Source organism: Acomys russatus, chromosome 30 (assembly GCF_903995435.1).
Source record: "Acomys russatus chromosome 30, mAcoRus1.1, whole genome shotgun sequence".
Classification (NCBI taxonomy): Eukaryota; Metazoa; Chordata; class Mammalia; order Rodentia; family Muridae; genus Acomys; species Acomys russatus.
Window position 1 is genome coordinate 14543026 of NC_067166.1, and position 20525 is coordinate 14563550.

The window sequence follows — 20525 nt, forward strand, 5'->3', positions numbered from 1 at the left end:
ATCCTTTCTCTCTTATCTTTCTATCCTATCTAGTGTTAGGGAAAAGGAGGGAAAAAGGGAGGGTAAAAAGGGGAGGATATAGAATTATAGGATAAAAGGTAGATTATTGAATCTACTGGCCTCAAATATTTTACATTGGTATTATAGATTGATGGAAATTTAATATTATTTTATTCAACTTTTGCTTTATGTATTGCATATTGTATGTTGATAAAAATTTAAACTGTATGTTGTATATTGGTAGAAATTTAGGATTATTCTGTTCACCATTTACTTAATGTATTGTACATGTGCAACTCATTTGAAAAGGTGATGTACAGTTCTAGTCTTATGAAAGCTAACTGTTATAACCTGTTTAGGATGGTTAGAGATAAAAGTTGGTAGTTAGTTACCTATAAACCTTACTAGGTACTAGATTAATTACAGAATAGACTTTATCTAGTCTCTCATATATATGTTGGGCAAATAGCAAATAGCTAAAAATAAGCAGTTTGTTTATCTAGATACATTAAGATAGATGAGTTAAGTGAACAATAAATAGATATATAACTAAATAGATAGATATGAAATGCATAATAGTAAATAGAAAGATGGTCTTCAAACACTTCAGAGATCAATAGAATATGGCATTTAATAATAAAGGGCTTTTCTGAGAGAGAGACACACCTGCTCCTGACAACACCTCCAATCTACTTCACGGGAGATGATGGGTATAGAAGAAATAAGTGTGGCAGAATGACCGCTGGACCAAAGTACTGTTCTTGTCTCTACTGGTGATGGCAGACTGACAGCCCAAACTGGGATTATAGCAGAGCACTGGGTAATTAGCTGTGCAGGTTTGTGGAGACTGGCTGGACCAATTCTTCCAAACTCTTGCTTCACAATTATGTCAGTCAGATCTACTGGGCCAGAAGGCTGAAGACTGGATGCCCCAATGATAGAGAAAAACCTGTGACTGTCCAGGCAGTCAACTCTCTCTATCCTGTCTTGCTTTTGGAAGTTGCTTGCCTGCACTTCCCTCATATTAGATTATATTTCCTTCCTGGATCCCTAATAAAGTAGAATCGTTAAGGAATCAGTGCCAACATGTGTGTGCTCATTGTTATGTTTGCATGTGTGTGTAGGTGAAAGTGCATGTGTATGTGTATATATGTGGATGTGGAAGCCAGAAGTTGAATTCTTCCTCCATCACTTTTCTACGTTATTATTTTTTTGTGTCTTAAGGCAGGACATCATTGTATAGCCCTGGCTGGTCTAGAACTCTCCATGTATACCATGTTGTCCTTACCAACTTTCCACTTTTCTTTCGTTCTTTTTTTTTTTTTTTTTTTGAGACAGGGTTTCTCTGTGAAGCCTTGGTTGTCCTGGACTCACTTTGTAGAGCAGGCTTGGCCTTAGACCCACAGAGATCCGCCTGCCTCTGTCTCCCAAGTGCTGGGAGTATAGGTGTCTGCCACCTTGCCTGGATTCCAATTAATTAATTAATTAATTAATTTTGGATTTTTGAGACAGGGTCTCTCTGTGTTAGCCTTGGCTGTCCCAGAGTTGCTTTGTAGACCAGGGTGGCCTCGAACTCACAGTGATCCGCCCGCCTCTGTCTCACGAGTGCTGGGATTATAGGCGTGCTTAAGACAGGATCTTTCAGTGTTTCTGGATGCTGTATAGTCAGCAAGACAGGTTGGCCAAAAAAATCCAGAAGATCCTCCTGCCTTTGCCTCCCCAGTGCTGGGACCAGAAGCACATACCGACTCCCTCAGTGTTTGATAGGGCTTAAACTCAGGGTCTGGACAAAGCACTTTATGCACTGGGTTATCTTTTCAGGCCCATATCATATTATCATTAATAACATTTAAAACAATTTGGTTTGGTTCTGTATTATTAAAATAATACATGTTCATTGTAAAAAGAATTCAAGCAACACAAATAGTATTAAGGGGAAATAGAAAAACAAAACAAAAAACTTCATTTCTGACTCTCAACTCTACATGCACACATCCTAAAGGTGTCCACAATTCACTGTCCATCCAGAATTCCCTGCTGTATTAGGTATCTTTCCGTATCTGCACTCATCGTATTTTAGGTAGCAGCACTGTATTTTATTGTAATGCTTATGGCATCATTTATTTAGCCAGCTCTATGTAGATGGATAAACACTTGAATCTTTTTTCAATGTAAAACAATGCCAGAAAGTCTTTACACATGTTGCTTTGAACGCTGAAGAAAATGTATTTATACAATAAATTCCTTGAAGTTGACCTGTTGTGTCAAACTTTACCTGTCTTCAAAGGTGTATCAACTTACACTCCTACTGTGTGGATGAGCTTGTCTTCCCATGTGCTGAATTAGAAAACACCTGATTTCTTATGACTGGCAAATGGAATGTAACTTGGTCTGTCTTCTATGGATCCCTCCAGATTTACCCTGTACTCTTTCTTACCCCAGGATGACAATCACAGGATCTGCCTGTAGCTTCCTGTCTGGGGTAATGATGTGGACTGACTACTTATCAGATCTCTGTGTGATAGCAAAGGACACAGCTGCCCAGGCAGCACTCTTTGTATCTGAGTTCCAGACACTACTTTCTTTCCCTGACCTTTCAGGCATAGAAGGGGTGGTCTATCTTGCTTGTGGCTTATCTCCTTATTAAGTGCCCGATTTTAATTTTCTGGTTCCAGGGACGTCAGCATCCCAAGTCTTTCTGAGCTATGTATGACCATTCTTCTAGTCCCTGTGGTCTACTTACTCTACATTCTGTTTTCTCTAATTGGTGAGAAAATCTGGTACAATTAATTTTTGCTTAAGGGTAGCACAAAATGTTAACTCAGTCAGCATAGGACGACTAATAAATACTCACCATGTGATAGACATTGTCTTGCAATGGGCTCTTAAGAGAAGAGCAAAGTTTCTAAGAGGAAGGTGTGTGTGTGTGTGTGTGTGTGTGTGCGCGCACACACACATTGTACGTGTTTCTGGAAGTCCATGCCTGTATGTGAATGTGGAGGGCAGAGGTTGACATGAGGTACCTTCTTCTATCACTCTTCATGTTTAAAAGCAATCTTATGCATATGGGTATTTTATCTGCATGTATGTCTATGCACCCTATGTGTGCCCAGTGCCTGCAGAGGTCAGAAGAGAGTTGCAGCTCCCTGGAACCAGAATGACAAATGGCTGTGAACTGCCATGTGGGTGCTGGGAATTGAGCCTGAGTCCTCTGGAAGAGCAGTTTGTTGGCTGTTTCTTAACAACTAGACTTTATTATACAATCTAACTATCCTATGCAAGAGGGAAAAAAGATTAAAGAGAAACAAGAATAAGCCTTCCGGTATCTGTTCCACGGGATGGGTCCCTAGGTGTCTCTGTCCTGCATGCTGGTCCGGCCTGTATGCTGGTTGTCTCCCCAATCCATGTATGCTTGTGTTCCAAAACCTGCAGCCTTCTCTCTCCTCTCCGCCTGCATCTCTCTTGCACACAATCCTCTCAGGATCCCTCTTCCCACCGGTGTTCGATTAGAAATACAATAGCCCAGCCAGGGTCCCTGGTCCATTTCCAGACCTAGGATGGCTCCACTCAGTCTATCACAATGTCAATCTCAGTGAGGTATCCATGGTGTTTCCAAGCACCTTCACCTGGGACAATGCCTACAATCCTTCCCACAGCAGTTGGTGCTCTTATTATTTATAGGCAGGGTCACTACTCACTTAGCCGGAAACTCAACCTATGGGTAGCATACCTAGCCAGTGAGTCCCAGACATTCTCCGGTCTCCATTCCCCAGTGCTAGGATCACAGGGGCACACTCCCAAACCTGACTTATACATGCGTGCTAGTTATCCAAACTCAGGTCCTCATCTGTAGTGGATATAATATGTTTTTGTTTTGATTCCAAGTGTGGGATGGGGAACAGAATTGTGAGACATCAGGTGATGTTTATCCACTAGAAGATGAACCACCTCATGTGGAGGCTTGGTTTTTGCCAGGTGAAATATATCTTAGTACAGACTCTGAGAGGAGACTATACTTTTTGGGGTCTTGGTACTGTTTGGCGGTTCATTGCTCCACTTTGAGATGCTCCTAGAGAGAACCACTCCAGAGAACACTTCGGGGCTCTGGGTTCCGGCTGCTGTTCCAGGTTCCAGCAGCAACTTTGGGTGAATTGCTGGTCTGCTGAAATCCTGCTAACTATGCCAGGGGAATCGCTCCCAGGAACTAAGTATAAAAAAGGTCTACTTCTCCTGTTCCCATAAACCTCTTTTCTCTCCTATCAAGGGCAGGTGGGTTGGAAGGGAGGTGTAAGAATTAAAGAACCTCAAGTAAAGTGGTGTGGAAAAGGTCGAAGCCTCAAGTCATGTGTGTGCGCGAGCAACATGCACTTTACTGACTTATCCTTCTCCCTGCCCTGATTTTCATTTTCTGAGAGGTTTCTGGTCGTTTCATTTGCCCATTTATTGATTGTACCACTTGTTTCTTTGTCTATTTTTTCAATAGGTCTTTACAGATTCTAGCTATTAAGCTCTTTTCATACGGATAGCAGGCAAAGACCTTCTGTGCTCTAGACTGTCCTGCTTTTCTGCTGCGCAGGTTTTCAAGCTCATGTAATCCCATTTATCAATTATTGCGATTGTCTCCTGAGCTGTTAGTGGTCTCTTTGGGAAGTGCTTCCTCGGCAGCTGCAGTCTCAGGGCTTATCTCAGGGCCCTTCACACACTCTGAGAGACAGGAATATACCTCTCAATGTTCTACAGGCGCCCATCCAGCTTCCCCGGAGCCACGTGTTAACAAGGCCCTTTTCTCCAATGTGCACTCTGGCAGTTATGTCCAGAATGAGTTGGCTGTAGCTACATAGATTTACTTTGGGGCCTCCTATTCTATCCCATTGCTCCATGTGTCTGTTTTTGCTCCAATACTATACACACTCTTTTTACGGCCCTGGCTCTGCAGTACAACTTAATGTCCAGTATTTTGACACCTCCAATGTTATTTTTCTCAGGACTGCTTTGGCTATTTGGGGTCTTTTGTGCTTTCTTAGGACACTTTTCTAGTTCTGTGAAGGATGTCTTTGGAGTTCTGACGGGGATTGCACTGGAGGTGTAGAACAGCTACTTTCACGATGGTAATTCTGCAACTCTCAAGCGAAAGAGGTCTTTTCAGTTTTGGTGTCATTTATCCACTTGTTTTCTTCAATGTTTTAAGGTTTTTATTTTGAGACTGGAGAGATGACTCAGTGGGTAAGAGCACTTGCTGTGAAAACAGGGAGGGGGCACAAGTCAAATTTCCAGGATTCATGTGAAAGCTGCGATGCTATTCGAGCCTGTAAGTGCAGTGCTGGGAGGCAGAGTCGACCAGCTGATGGGCCAGAATGACCAGCATCAGGTTCAGTGAGGCAGCCTCCTCACACACCAGTGTGTGCTAACAACACAGACGCGTGCACACACACTATGCACCTAACACACAAACACATAGAAGAAAAACGATGATGGATTTTTCCCTATCATTAGTTTGCTTTAGTCCTAGGTATGTATGTGTGTGTGTATACACATACACACACACACACACACACACACACACACACACACACACACACACACACACGTGATTTGCTTGTCCAACAGGTACTGATCCCTCTGCATTGCTGCAAGATATTTAAGTTTGTTCAGTTACAACTCAGAGATACAGGGATGGACTATCGTATCTAACCTAGTCAAAAAAAGCCTGGCCCAAGTTGCCAGTGATCAGGGATGCGTATACAGTATAGTCTTGACTAAGACGACCTGACAGAGAATTTGGGGCAGACATCATAGAAGACTGTTTTCCCTGAAGAGTAGGAGTAAAAGGGGAAATGCCTCCTCCTCCTCCTTTCTTTGGATGCTCTCTGTCTGAATAGGAATTCTGGGCATACAATGACCTGACAAATATGAGCTAGCAAGCCATATTTAGAAGACAACATGAGAAGACAGCAATACGAAAGGGATAGAAAGGACACTGATGGCGCCTTGGACCTTCAAAATCAACTGCAGGATGACCCACTCCTAGACCTCCTGCTATGAAAATAAGTAAAAACTAACATAATGTGCTTCTAGCTCATCACCATTATTTGGACCTTCAGTTTCTTGCAGTTGATAACAAATTATCCCCCACACTGGGAAATGGTATTTAAGTAAACAGAGGGGAACATGGGCCATGATCATGTTGTTTGTCCTAGGGTTAAGACACGGTTTTCTTCCAGGTGATGCTAGAGGATACTTGATCAGTATAGGAAAATACACTTGTATGAAATGATGTATAAAATATGATAAAAATATAATTATTAAAATAGTAGATGTTGTGAGGGTAAGTTAGGTGTAAACTTGACGGGGTAAAGGGACACCCAAACTGGTAAAAACGTCATTTGTGGGAATGTCTAAGGCATCTATAAGGAGACTCAGATTTAAATCACTGGTTTTACTAAAACTCTATCTACCATATAATCTGTGGACACTCTTGAGTGGAACAAAAAGACAGAGGACAGAATACTTTTCTCCACTGGAGTCTGAACTATCAGCCTCTGCCCCGGGACATCAGAATCACAAGTTCTTGGGGGTTTAAATCTGGCCTAGGAGTGACACTACTGGTCTCTCTGGTTCTCAGGTCTATTAGGAAAAGAAAAATTCATTAGCCAGCCCCTTGGTTCTCCAATGTGCATACTGGGACATTTTGGTCCCACAGTAATTCTATTGTCTTTCTATCATAGTGTCTCTCTCTCTCTCTCTCTCTCTCTCTCTCTCTCTGTGTGTGTGTGTGTGTGTGTACTCTATTGGCTCTGCTTCTCTAGAGACCACAAATTCCAATTTAATGCTTAGAGCAATTACTGTCTAAACAAGATTAAAATAAATAAAAGCCTCACAAATAACTCAAAGTATTATGGCTGAAACCTTCAAATGGTGAGAATTTTCCCAACTGTTTGTGCTGAAGAGACCCTTTAACAGAGGTTCTAGGTACTGCTTCTGTCGGCTCCAGGCATGTCCGAGTCGAGTCTTTACCAGTGATGTGCAGCTTCAGCCTCATCTCTCTGCAAAGAAGGAAATTTCCTTTTACAGACATGGCTGTCCTGAAGGCCCTGGGTGCTGTTTTTGTTGTTGTTGTTTTTGTTTTTAATATACTTGCTGGCACCAAGAGTCACAAAATGAGTTAGCCCATTTAAAATATTTTCCTCATGGTTGTTCTGTTTCCCCATTCAGGAAAAAGATTATTGGTTACCATGGCAATCAGCTTCCACAGCATCCCAGTCTAAGGGACTGCACAGGTGGAGCTTTTACTCTACATTCGTTACTGTAGCTCCCTGAAGGTCTGCCTGCTTTCCCAGTCTGTTCTCTGTGACTGCTGCTGAAAATGCCCAACAAAACAAAGTGAAGCCACGTAAGTTTTGAAAGGCACCATATCCCTTGAATGTCAAAACATTGCACATAGACTACAAACAGACATATCGACTTTCTCTGATTACGGGGTTAGTGTTATCAATTCCTCTATTCTATTCAGGCCCTCAAGACAGCACCTGGCTGGAAACTTTATGGGGTCTTCTTTTACATGCCAAGGATTGTATTTTACTTCTCTGACAATACTTGGAAAATCAGCAATGAGGTTACAATGAAAACCAAAGTAGGAAGTGTGCCACGAGGTCATTTCCCATGTCCTATAGCAGTTTTCCTATGGATAATTCTTCAATCTCTCCCTCTACAACTTATGCACCATTCTGTTTAAAAGGAAAAAAAAGTATTAAGTATGGATGCTCTCTTTTTTTTTTTTTTTCGAGACAGGGTTTCTCTGTGTAGTTTTGGCCATCCTGAACTCACTTTGTAGACCAGGCTGGCCTCGAACTCACAGCGATCCGCCTGCCTCTGCCTCCCGAGTGCTGGGATTAAAGGCGTGCGCCACCACGAAGTATGGATGCTCTCACGTGAGCATTTCTGTCTGGAAGATTCACCCTGGACAGGCCAACATCTACATTCTGTTTTCTCTTTTAATTGAAATTTCTTTGAAAAGACTTTTCAACTACTCTGTGCTTTTGAGAACAAGTCTGGTAATAATAACGAAAGATAGTTATACAAGTCAACTCAAATTAATGAGGGCTTGGGTATGCTAAATCATGGAGCATGTGGGAGATTTTAGCATCCACTAGGAGTGTTTCCCTTCCCACCTTTTCATTCTTTTCCTATCATTACTTTAAGTGTTTCCTGGTTATTTAATTTTTAATAATTATTTGTCATAAGTTAGTGGTATTTTTATTGCTGGGGAACTATCTGTTATATTTCTGCTTATGACTTTATTTGAAGTGACGGTGGTATTTTGTGATTAAAAGCAGGATATTCCCAAAGGCATTTGCCACTATCTAATGTTAGTCAATTAAAAATAAAATCTGGCTTTAATTCTCTTTTCTGCAATGTTTTTCCTAGCTCATGAATGGATTTTCATTGAAAAAGACCCATTTCGTGACACATCTATGAACATGCCATTGGAGATTGCCATCTCCTGCTAAGGGCATGGAAGTAAACTCGAAACTGAAACAGATGCCTTCGCCCACAGATTCTAAAATCAGAGGGTATTCATAAACCGCCCTACAAATTTGAGAGCATACTGGAAACAGGAACTGTTAAAAAATTGAAATGTTACTGAAGTACTTTCTTCCTCTTCCGGTAAGAGAAATTCATTCCTTTCTTGGAAGTTTACTACTTAAAAAAAAAAAAAAAAAAAAAAAAATAGAACCAGAATTTATGGTATGACAGCTCATTTTAGGAGAAAAGGGATTTTTTGATAGACGAAAGGCCATACTGGTTCTCTACTCCTGTCAAAACACACTGGAATTGCTTCAAAGTAGGGTAAGAAGGGACTTATTTTTCCTAGGACATGTCTCACATTACACCTTTGCCTATATACGTACAACAACTCCCTGATATGCAAATTCCACACAAATGGGAGAGAAAGAAAACTGGCCAATTAGAGTTAGAATAAGATGCTGAAATGATCACTCACATGTTGAGTAATTACACCACAGTGAACCATCAGGTTTGTGTACAAGAAGTTGCTCTCTTTCAGCTGACAAGAGGCAGCTGAGAAGAAAGTCAGCCCCTGTGAAAAACAGAAACTGGGGAAGGGCTGGCATTCCAAAGGCAGCGAAGCAGCTGACAGACCGTCTTGGCAGTTGGGTAAAAACCAATATGGAGAAGAATACGAACGGGAAGAAGTTACGCTGATAGGGTTGAATAAAGTGTTTGGAAATTGTAGAATAAGAGTTAACTAACACGGCGAGACAGACCCAGAAGGAGAAAATTAGTTCAGACGGGAAGTAGTTTTTAAATTTTTTTTCATTTTAAAGAGTAATAGAAATTTGCATTTTAATTTGCAAGGATCATAAGACCACATTATTTGAAGGATGAATTTCATTGTTTTCATACTTTATATTTAGGTAAAAGCTCAGTTTGTCTGAAATGTAACTTGGCACCAGTTTCTATCAGTACGATGATAATATCTATTAGACAAATTGGGAAGCAGATATTTGCTTTTCATTAGCCTTTCATTATAATGTTAAAAACAAACAAATAAACCAATAACCCTTAGCTACCATCCACATAATCGTTGAGTGGTTGGCAGCCCAGCTGTTATTCCAGCGCTGGGCAGGCAGAGAACTGGTGCTCAGAGAAAGCTGGCTAGTTGGACTAGCCCTCCTGATGAGCTCAGACTAGAGACAAGAGAGACCCTTCTCCAACCAGTAAGATGGACAGCAATCAAAGTAGAGTCCTGACATTGAGCCTCTGGTCTCCACTCTGTCATGTACATATGTGCGGGCGCGGGCGCACCCCCCATAAATACACATATGTGAGAGAAAAGGGAAAAACTCTCAGTGTTTTTAATACTTCACACTTAAAGCAAGATCATAATTTTGTAATGTTCTGATAAATGACTAGGCAGTTGGATTAGTTGCACATTGGTCCTAACAGTTTTTTTGCTGGTGTCCTTCGACCTTGAGTTCCAAACTCAAGCAAGAAGATGTCAATGCAAAACGAAACAAAAAGCAAAATCGCTGTTCCTTAATTCAGAATCACGTGTTAACATTACAAACATATTAAAAACCACATAGAGTAGGCAGGCACATGATACTCCAGTAACTGCTTTGCTCAGGATGGATTAGGCAGGGTAACTACTGAGATCCTGTCTTAATCAAACAAGGCAAGACAAAACCGCTACTCCTGGCACAGTCTATAGAATTTTAGATGATTTCCTGAGAACTCCATTGGTATTGATTTATTAATCTTCTAAAGATAACTTCATTGTTTGGCAGTAGCATTATGTCTGGATTTTCCAGGTCACTTTAGGTTTTAAGTATTCTGTTTAATGTCAAATGACTTTAGTTTGTAAAATATGAACACTAAATTTATACAGTAACTGAAGTGGTAATGCCTTTAGTGATGTGCGGCAATTCTATTTCTGGACCACGATTGTCATGTTAAATCAAACAAAAGCAAAGTTCATTCTGTGAATCTAATTTAAAATTTTTATGATTCAAAAAATTATTTCACATACGTGGCTATAAAATTAAAGTGTATTTGTGAGGTATTGTGCTTACAAGAGCCAAACTTTAAAAAGTAACCCAAACGTATGTTTGTGTTTATAAAAAAGGACTTTGTTTCCGGACTGTAATTCATATTCTTGGTAAGTCAGACCTAAGAAGATTCATTGGCGTTCGCGATGCTGTAAACGATAATTATCTGAAGAACTAAGTTTTACATTAATGAATTTGACTCATTATGCCGTGCAGAGCCGTGGCTATATTGCGAGCGGCAACATTTAGAACATTTGGGAACCTCCCACTGCTTTAATTACTATCCTTTGTAACAGGAGGTTTGTTCCTAACTCCACTTTTTTTTTTTTTAATTAAAGTGCATGCCATTAGTAAAGGAGAAAGTTTAAAAGTTGACTATGTTCAGAATGTTATTTATAATTCCTAAAATTAACGGTGGTTTCCCCTAGTAGTGATCGCTCTCCCTCCCACGTTTCCCTGCAGTCCAGGGATGTGAGCAGCCCAGGGATGCGGCTGCAAACCCAGTGGGAGATGGAGACAGGACTTTACCGGCGACACTTCGGCACTGTTGCTATGATTCACTCGCGTTTGGCACATTTGTGCCAAGGAAACCTCCTCCCGCAGCTTCCTTCTCAGAGTTCTCCTCCGACTGTCTCCGGCGCTTTGGCCTTTAAGGAGAAGCGAGAGAAATGAGAGCAGGTGGGCACGGAGCAGCTCGCCCAGGCCTCCACCCCCTGCTCCTTTCCCTAATTTAGCAGTACTTCCGGCCGCGTGACATCATCCCCCGCACAAGGTGACGTGAGCGGAGGGTGACGTCTGTGCGAAGAGGAGCGCGCTGACGTTGCTATTTAAAGGTCCTCCTGCAGGGAGGATGGAGACACAGCGCGAGCATCTGCCGTGTGGAGCGGCGGAGGCCGTGGCGGCCCAGAGCCAGCGTAGGAACCGAACGCGTTGCCCGCCCGCCGCCGGCCGCTAGGGGAGGGGAAGGAAAAAGGGACGGACCGACGGACCGGCCGGCAGATCCCCTCCGGGCTTGTCCCTCACCGCCCGGGTTCCAGCCCGTGCCCCGCCTCCGAGGAGGCGCCCCACCTCCTCCGCGGGCCTGCGGCGGCGGCGGCGGCGGCGCTCCGCCCCCTCGAGCCGGGAGGGCCGCGCTCCCCGCCGGCCCCGCCCCGCCCCGCCCCCTCTCCTGCTCCGCTGCCGTGCTCGCCTCACGCCGGCGGCGCGGACCGGGAAGCGGCGCCCTCGGCTGCGCTTGGTTCGGAGCCGCTCCGTGGAGTCAGCGGCCAAGCGACGGGCGCCAGGCCGTCCGGGCCGGCAGAGGCGGCCGCTGAGGGGAGTGTGAGGAGGCAGCGGCTGGCCCCGGGAATGTGAGGCGGCGCGGAGCGGGAGAGCCGAGCCCGGGGTGGGGGCACGAGCCGCGGCTGCCGTGCCTCGGACGAGCCGCGGAGCCTCCCCAGCGCGCGGCCGCCAGGAGCTGGGGGCTGGGTGCCGGGGACCGCGCGGGGCCGGGCTCTCTTATTCATTCATTCTCTGCCGTCGGGAGCCTGAGGCCGCCGGAGCTGCTAGGAGAGGCGGGAAGAGGGGGCGGCCGCGAGCGGGGCTCCATTGTGCTCGGCGGGGGCCGGGAAACCGAGGGAGGTGGGCTCGGGCCCCCTGCGCTGCTCCCCCGGCGGCCGCTGCGCCCCCAGCCAGCAGCCAGCCTGGAAATGGCTCCGCTGATGCTCCTCGGGAGAACGAATCGATCCTTCCCTGCCTTCTCTGCCTGCTCTCCGCCTCCTCTCTGCTCCGAGTCTTAGGAGGACGAACATTCAAAGGACAGATTCCAATGTGGTGTGCCGTGCACATCGCGAGCGGCCGGGGTTTGCACTTCGAGATTTTTTCTATACAATTTTTTTTTTTTAATGTAGGCGAAGGAAGACAGTGGCATTGCTGTCTGTAGGATTTTTATTAAAGTGCACGTCGCGTTGGGTTGCACGCTCCACCCCTAGGGACCTGGTGTGGTGAAATTTGAACCCACCGCCTTAGCCAGAGAAGGGCAAGTAACCTGGCTCCCTGAGTGTCGTGGAGGACGTGAGCGAAATGACCAGCGAACTCGTTTTTTATAAGACACGCTGAAGCTGATTTTTGCGTTTTCCTACACGTACACTAATTTTGTGGAATAGTTGAGTGCTATATTCTCCGCGCAACCTTTTCAATTTCCAAATAAGCAGATGTTTCAACGTTTTGGTGTCAACGCGAGTGAAGAAATCATTTTACCGAAAAGAACTAACTGAATTGTCAGCGTCATTGAATTACCCCCCCCCCCGGAAAAGATCTCGGGGGGTGGAAAAGCAACTGCAAAATAACAGACGGAGAAAATTCCTTGGAAGTTATTTCTGTAGCATAAGAGCAGAAACTTCAGAGCAAGTTTTCATTGGGCAAAATGGGGTAAGGATTTTTTGCTTATCACAGCTTTAAATCTGCTTATGCGTGTGTGCAGTTGAGCGGTGGTGGTGACCATGTTTTTAAATTCGATCCCTTGCCAAAACGGGTACTACTTTAAAATACAGATTGTCTTTGTATTATTGTAGAGCGACACCAGAGGTCCTAATTAGGATATGTAATGTTGTAACTCAGTTATAGTCTTATTAATGATATGAAGACAGGGCACTCGTCTAACCCCGTACCTCTGTACCCTGTACCACTGTATAGGTTACCAGAAGCTTGCCGAGTTAGGTTTGGTTGACCGTGTCGTTCTAAGAGAAGGCAACGTTCTTCAGTACTTTGTAGGAATAATCAGTTGAACAAAGGGACGATTGTAATGAGCAGTTAGAATACACTTCTTGAAACTGATCCCCTGTAAGTTGTAGCCCTCACACTGCCCTGTGCTTTATCTTTGAACATCCGAAGCTAAATATACAGCGTTGGGTGACAGGGAGTTAAGTGAAAATTTCAGTGTCTCTGTTGCAGCCTCCACAGTTGTGGGTGCTAGAGAGAGAAAGCTTTTGGTTGAAGGAACCAGTTCACTTTTTCTGTTTTTCTCTTTTAAGCTCAGACCTTTTCACCAGTGTCAGATTTACACAGATTTCAGCATAGCCAAATGCCAAGAATGCATTTCTCCAACTTTTCATTCTAAACATTGCAGCTTAATAAAATGCTAGCACCTCTTCTTTATTTAAGCTGGAAACCCGCACTGTAGGGTTGGTGATCTGTTAGTTTCCTTAGTGGATTGCCAGTGCTCTCTGCATTCTTACTGTGGTCGCCCTAACAGCGGTAAATACGAAGGTGAGGAACAAAGTTTCGAATGTGGAATTCAGTGTGATGGTTTAGGAGCATACTTTTCTTTAAGTTCTTGAATAGTTAGTTCCTTTTTGTTCTGACAGTTAAGTTTTGATGTTTATTAGCTTATACAACTTTGAAAATGCAGAACACGTGTCATAGGAGTTCTTCCTCAGCAATTAATTATGAGTTGATAATTATTTTTAATACTTAAATTACAAGTGATAAGAATGTAATTAAAATACCTTACTCTATTTCTGGTGCTGCTATTAGTAGCATAGTGACCTTCGGCAAATTACTTAACCTTTATGGGCTGTATTCTTATCTGTAAATTAAGGAGTATAAAAGTTTTTCCAACCTGTAAAAATGAATTTTTTTTTTTCTTGCTTCCCTCTAATGAGTAGTCAGTATTTGGCTTTTTTCTTCTAAGCTGTTTGAGCACCTAACCTGGGAGATAAGAGTGTTAGAAAATGTTTTGGTCAGTTGCACCAATTTTCAAATGAGAAAATACTAAAAAAAGAAAACCATTAATTTTGGGAACATTTTAAGTATGGCTTCCCTTGCTTATATGCAGCTCCACAGTTAGTCATGTTGGAGTATCACGTGCACTCATACCCACACACAAAATCAAGTGGCAGTTTTTCACTGAGACGGCTGCATTCTTCAGCTGGAGTGGCATCATCAGAGAAGAGAATCAGCTTTCTGCACCTCTCATTTTACATGATTGTCCACTGTTTGACCACCTGAAGAGGGGGATTAATAGTAAAGGAGACTAGTATTTGAATCTGAAACTAAGCTACCTTCATGAAACTCATTTAGACAGTTAGCACACTTTGTTTATAAACAAGCCATTTGCCTTTTTGTTAAAAAATATTTTAAGAGACGGGAGAGATGGCTCAGGGGTTGAGAGCACTTGTTTTTCCAGAGGACCTGGGTTTGATTCCTAGCACCCACATGGTGGTTCACAGCCCTCTGTAATCTCAGTTCCCAGGGATCTGATACCCTCTTCTAACCACTGCAGGCACCAGGCTTGCAAGTGGTATACGCATATATACATTCAGGCAAAACACTGATACACACAAATTTAAATTTAAAAAATGACATATACGGTGAGTCTTATCATTTGACTTTGCCCCTCCAAAATTCAGATGCCAAAGCTTCATGGCCAATATGATGAGAGCTGAGTGTTAAGAGATTTAGAAAGAAGGGCTGAAGAGATGGCTTAGCACTTTAGAGCACTTGCTGTTATTTCCCCAAAACAATCAATGGGAATGTGACACTTTCTTATTGAGGGTGGCTTGGTTCATCTGGGTTGTTGAAAGAGGAAGAGTAGGTGGCAATAGAAGAAAATATACAGCAAAGGCATTTACAGAAGTTCCCACCCTTTGTAACTGAATAAGCACAGCCATCTGGGCCTCTTCGAAACGTAAGTTAATATTACGTGACCTTTAAAGTTTTCCCAGGCAGTCCTTAAATTATCTTACTTGGACGAATATCCAAAATTTCACATGGATAAGGAAGTTTATATAGTACAGATGGATTTTTGATTAATGCTAAGTTATAATAGGATTTACATTTGCCTTAATTGTAAGTATAATTAAAGAGTAGAGAAATTATTTTTAATTAAAATAAATGATTAGGCAGAAAAAAGTGAGTCCTGTAATACTAGTTTATGAACTGTGTGGAAAAGGGAAACAGCTGAAACCAACAGTTGGCAGAGTCTGTCAAAGTTGCATGCACTGTTTTTAATTGGAGTGAGGTCAGCTGAAGTGCGGGTGCGTAAAAATAGGTATATCAGACACTTTACAAACAAAGATAATTAGCTGGGCCTGGTGGCGCACGCCTTTAATCCCAGCACTCGGGAGGCAGAGGCAGGTGGATTGCTATGAAATAGAGGCCAAACTGGTCTACAAAGCGAGTCCAGGGCAGTCAAGGCTACACAGAGAGACCTTGTCTCGAAAAACCAGAAAAAGAAAAAAAGATAATTTGTATGTAAAGTGAAACTTGCAGGAAGGTCCATGAGGAGTGCCTGCTAGGTGGCACCCCCTCAGCAGGAAGGTCCACGAGAAGTGCCTGCTAGGTGGCACCCCTCAGCAGGAAGGTCCACGAGAAGTGCCTGCTAGGTGGCACCCCCTCAGCAGGAAGGTCCACGAGGAGTGCCTGCTAGGTGGCAACCCTCAGCAGGAAGGTCCACGAGGAGTGCCTGCTAGGTGGCACCCCCTCAGCAGGAAGGTCCACGAGGAGTGCCTGCTAGGTGGCACCCCCTCAGCAGGAAGGTCCACGGGGAGTGCCCCCTCAGCAGTAGCCATAATGTATCCAGGAGTCTGGAGTTCTTTCAGAACACTTGGGAAGGCCACAGATAGAAGTCACTTCAGCCAGTTATTGTGTGCTGTCTTCTGTTTTTACTTAGATTAGTAATGCCTGTCTCTATTAAGAGGTAGCTATGAATAACACTGGGTTTTCCCTCCTATAAGATGAGATGTTTTGTTTTGTTTTCCTTCTATCTACCTGACTTTGTAAACTTTGAGCCCTTCCTTCTGCCTTAGATTCTTGCACTGTGGAGGTGGGTGCTGCTGCATTGTTACCTGGAGTCTCATCTTGCTTAAGGCTTCAGGGATGGTAGCAAAATGTGGAAATGTTGATTCAGGGTTGCAGTAGGAGTGCGCTTTGTAAAGGCAACCTCACAACTTAACTGCAAGTCCTTAGATCTTTCTTAATATTTCCAAACTTTGAGCACCGATTCTGTGGCATGTTCCCATCTGAGTGTTGTTGACAGTCAGTGAAATGTGCTCCTTCCCTAAAGGAGCACAGTTGAGAACTGAGGAAGCATGGTTAAAGCAAGATACGAAATGTTGAAAGCAGTAAAGTGGGGCATTTGTGTATGTGTATACAGTGTGTGACGGACATTTGCTGCTATAGAAAGGATAAAAAAAACTTTGGAGCAGGTGTTACTAAATCCTTGTAGATAAAATGGAGGGCCTTCAGGTAGAGCAGTGATTGACAGCACCATTGCATGAGAGTCTTGCTTGCATGGACTCCTTTGGATATAGAGGAGTGAGTCTCTAGGACTTTATCCACAGCCAGGTAGGAGCTTTGTAGGCCAATGAAAGACTTGACTATGCTACTGACTGGTGTTTAAAACTTACGAGCTATGACCCAGCCTGGTGTGGCATGCCCTATATACCTAGTCCTTGAAAAACCAAGGCAAGAGTTGTAGACCAGCCCGGACTATAGAAAGACCCTGTCCTTTTTTGCTAGACAATTTAAAAAATAAAATATATAACCTATTGACAGCATACATTTTTATGCTGTGACCGAGTACTTTCATATTTAAATGATAAAATGACACAAAATAATACTCTTATGTGATTCAGTCTGACAGTTTCTGTTCAATTATATTCTGTTTCATTTTCAAGAAGAAATAATAGCGAGGACCCACTAATTGGATTTAACAAACCTGTGGTAGCAGCTGGCAATTTGAAAAAATGTTGTTCTTGGTGGTTTTGGTAGGAACCAAAACAGGACCATAAGTGAGCAAAACAGTAACATGAGGATCAGGGAAGTAGCGAGAAAAGGTTAAAAGAATTCAAATGTGAGAGTTGTAGCCTATAGAAACTTAAGTCTGAAGCAATGAGCTCTGGCTGGGTAAGGGAGTGGATAATTGGACAGGCCTGGGGAAGTGACAGTGTGGGGCAGGGCAGGAGTGGCTGAGAAATGCCTTTAGAGTGACGCGTTAGAACAAGGTAGGAGTTTTCAAGTACAGAGGTAGAAAGGCTGGAAGCTGCGTGGTGCGTTCAAAGACGAGGCGCTCAGACTTAGGAGAGCTGTGAAACACTGCAGAGTTTACACGGGAAACTGTCCTTACACTTAGTTACTACAGACAAGATAAAAAAAAAAAAAAGCATTCTCATTTCAAGAGGTCAAATCCCTGTTCTGCCATTTGAGGTTTCTTTCTGTCTTGGATGTTGAAGAACAAGAAACTGATACTTAGTTTATCTGGAGTCCTAGCATAAGGCTCAGCTGGCTGCTTTAAGCAGCTCTAGTATATTTAGGTGGGGCCTGTCTAGTTAAATGTAACGTGCAGCCTTTTGTTTGTGTTGCTTGTTTTTATTCCTTATGATTTGTGGCTCATACACTTAGTAGGGACAATGCAGTTTGCAAGATATATCATATTTGTACAAGAAGTAAGATTTTTCTGGAGATAAGAAAGACTTCGTATTTTACTTTTTAAACTGAGTGATTTTGAAGTATTGTAAGAGTTTAAGTTAATTACAGAAGAATTTGTATGTAATAAGGAAATTTTAGATAGGCTTAAGTCTGTATACAAGACTTGAGAAAAAAAAAGTCAGATTTTTTTTTTTCCTTTGAGACACAGGGTCTTGCTGTGTGGCTCAGATTGGCTTCCAGCTTTTGACCCGTTTGCTTCAGCGTTCCTGGCATCACAGGTGTGTACAGCCGCGCCTCATAAAGCTCTAGCCCTTCCTGATGGTGGTATAAGAGCATAGGCGAGACCCAGTCCCAGGGCATGAAGAAAGTCGTGTAGACTCTTTTAGGTTGAAACAAACAACAAACAACAACAACAACAACAAAAACCAACCCCCCCCCCCCAAAACTTAAAATCTAAGGCACATTTTCGTCCCACCCAAACGTCTTCTTTCCCTCCAGCCCCCAACCCACCCTGTGTATGAAAGGTTTATCTTGTAGCCCAGGTGGCCTGGAGCTTGTGGTTTACAGCTGCCTCAGTCCTTGAGTGCTGCCTCACTCAGCTTCAATCTATGCTCTTAATTTTAACACCCCATACATACTGATAATCTTACTTTTCCATTCTAAGTCTGGCATGTCGGCCATTTCGTGTTCCTAAGTAAAGTTTATAAGGAAGGAGAGGAAAAAACTAACCCTTGTTCTTTGTTTTTGTCTTTTTAAATAATATGTATAAAAAAAGAGAATGGAATAATTGGCATGCATATCTTTTTAATATTTTTACTTTTTTTCCCTCTCTCATTTTATTTTTCTCTTTTTTAAAGTTTCCAAAAAGCTATAATAATGGATCTTGAATCCATTATGGTTTTTGTATAGCTAAAATAATTTTTAACACATAAAACTGAGTTTCATTTATACTTAACTATCTTTTCTCCTTTAAAGGTAGGTTGACCAAATATTTTCTTATTAGAAAATAAAATTGTTCTTGAAATCTAGAAAAATGTTTTATCCTTGTAATATGGTTTACCCTTGCAGTTTTTCCAGCTTTTGAAAAGTTATATTAATCTCTTTAAAACTTAATATTATCATAAAATTAACTCTGCCCTAGGGGTGTCTTGCTTTTTTTTTTTTTTTTTTTAAATGAATGTGTTTGCACGAGCTGGTGTGTGTGAGAGAGAGAGATTATGGAGGCCTGAGAGTGGTACCCGTGTCTTAGATTGCAGCAGCATCTCTTGCTGAACCTGGAGGTTGGCTAGCCTGCTTTCGGGATCCCTTGTCTCCATGTCCTCTCTCGCGTTCTGGGATTACCCCACTCCTGGTTTTTTACACGGGTTTTGGGGATCCAGACGTGACACTTTGCTTCACATTTGTTGGGCAAGCCTTTAATCCATGGAACCATCTCCTTAGCTCTGGATATTTTCTTCAGTGTTCTAGAAAACGCAAAGAGCTTGTCCACATTATCTTTGAAATGAAAATGTTGGTGCCAAGTCCTAAGGCAGAAGAAGGGTTGCAAGAATCAACCGCTTTTTGTAAAATTACCAAACAAGAATTAGAATGGAAGTGAAGCTTGAACAAAAACTGTGTTTCAATCATGAAAACAATCAATAGTGTGCAGCTCTCATGACTGTATAGAGTTGTTTAAGGCCATTGCTACCATGTCTTGTGTCTAATGGCATATCAGGACCCACGTGTTCACCTGCTGCCGAGTCCAAAAGACCTGACTTTCTTGTTGTTGTTTGTTTTTTGGTTTTTCAAGACAGGACTTCTCTGTGTAGCCTTGGCTGTCCTGGACTCATTTTGTAGACCAGCCTGGCCTGGAACTCACAGAGATCCACCTGCCTCTGCCTCCCGAGTGCTGGGATTGAAGGCGTGAGCCACCACTACCCAGTTTAAGACCTTGACTTTTTAAATATCATAGAAGGACTTGTTTCTAATTCCACACTGTTTTTAGTTATCAAGTCTTGATAATGCGCAAAGGTCCTGGAAGTATAGCTCAGTGGTCAAACAACTTGCTTTGCAAGCTGTGGTCTGGATTCAGTTCTTTCACTACGACCTCAAGGAGAGAGGCAATAGGAGCCTTACCTCTAACATGTGGTTTCATGAGTAATAGTATCTTGTGCTTGCTAACAGATGAGTCCACACTGCAAAATTAGCTGAAAATATTTGAGTGAATTCATTCCTATTCTTAGTATACATTTCTAGCAATTTGGATACGCATTTATTTTTTATTTTCTTATGGGTGGGTTGCTAGATTCTCTTTTTTGTACTTAAGTATGCCTCAGGTTTATTTGAGAACTTTCCTGTTTTTCTTAAAATATCTGGGAGCATCTCAGGGTTATTCTGTAAAGTATTTCTGTGATTTGGAATTTCCATCCCTGGTTACTTTCACTTTCTCCTGTTAGGCTCTTAGTAAATTATCCTGAATGGAATTAACAACCAAAACTCTCAGCATCTCAACTTAGAAGATGTTACCCATATGTCCTCTAATATTCCTAAACTTAGATAGGGCAGTTAATT

General features: G+C 42.6%; 1 protein-coding gene across 1 annotated transcript in view; it reads left to right on the plus strand.

The window, feature by feature from the left end:
* Nucleotides 1-11776: 11776 nt before the first annotated feature.
* Homer1 (homer scaffold protein 1) overlaps nucleotides 11777-20525 on the plus strand; it is a 101233-nt gene continuing 92484 nt past the window's right edge. Inside the window, exon 1 of the mRNA XM_051172531.1 lies at nucleotides 11777-12977. Coding sequence (XP_051028488.1) covers nucleotides 12973-12977 — 5 coding nt within the window. The 5' untranslated portion in view covers nucleotides 11777-12972. The remainder of the gene's footprint in view (nucleotides 12978-20525) is intronic.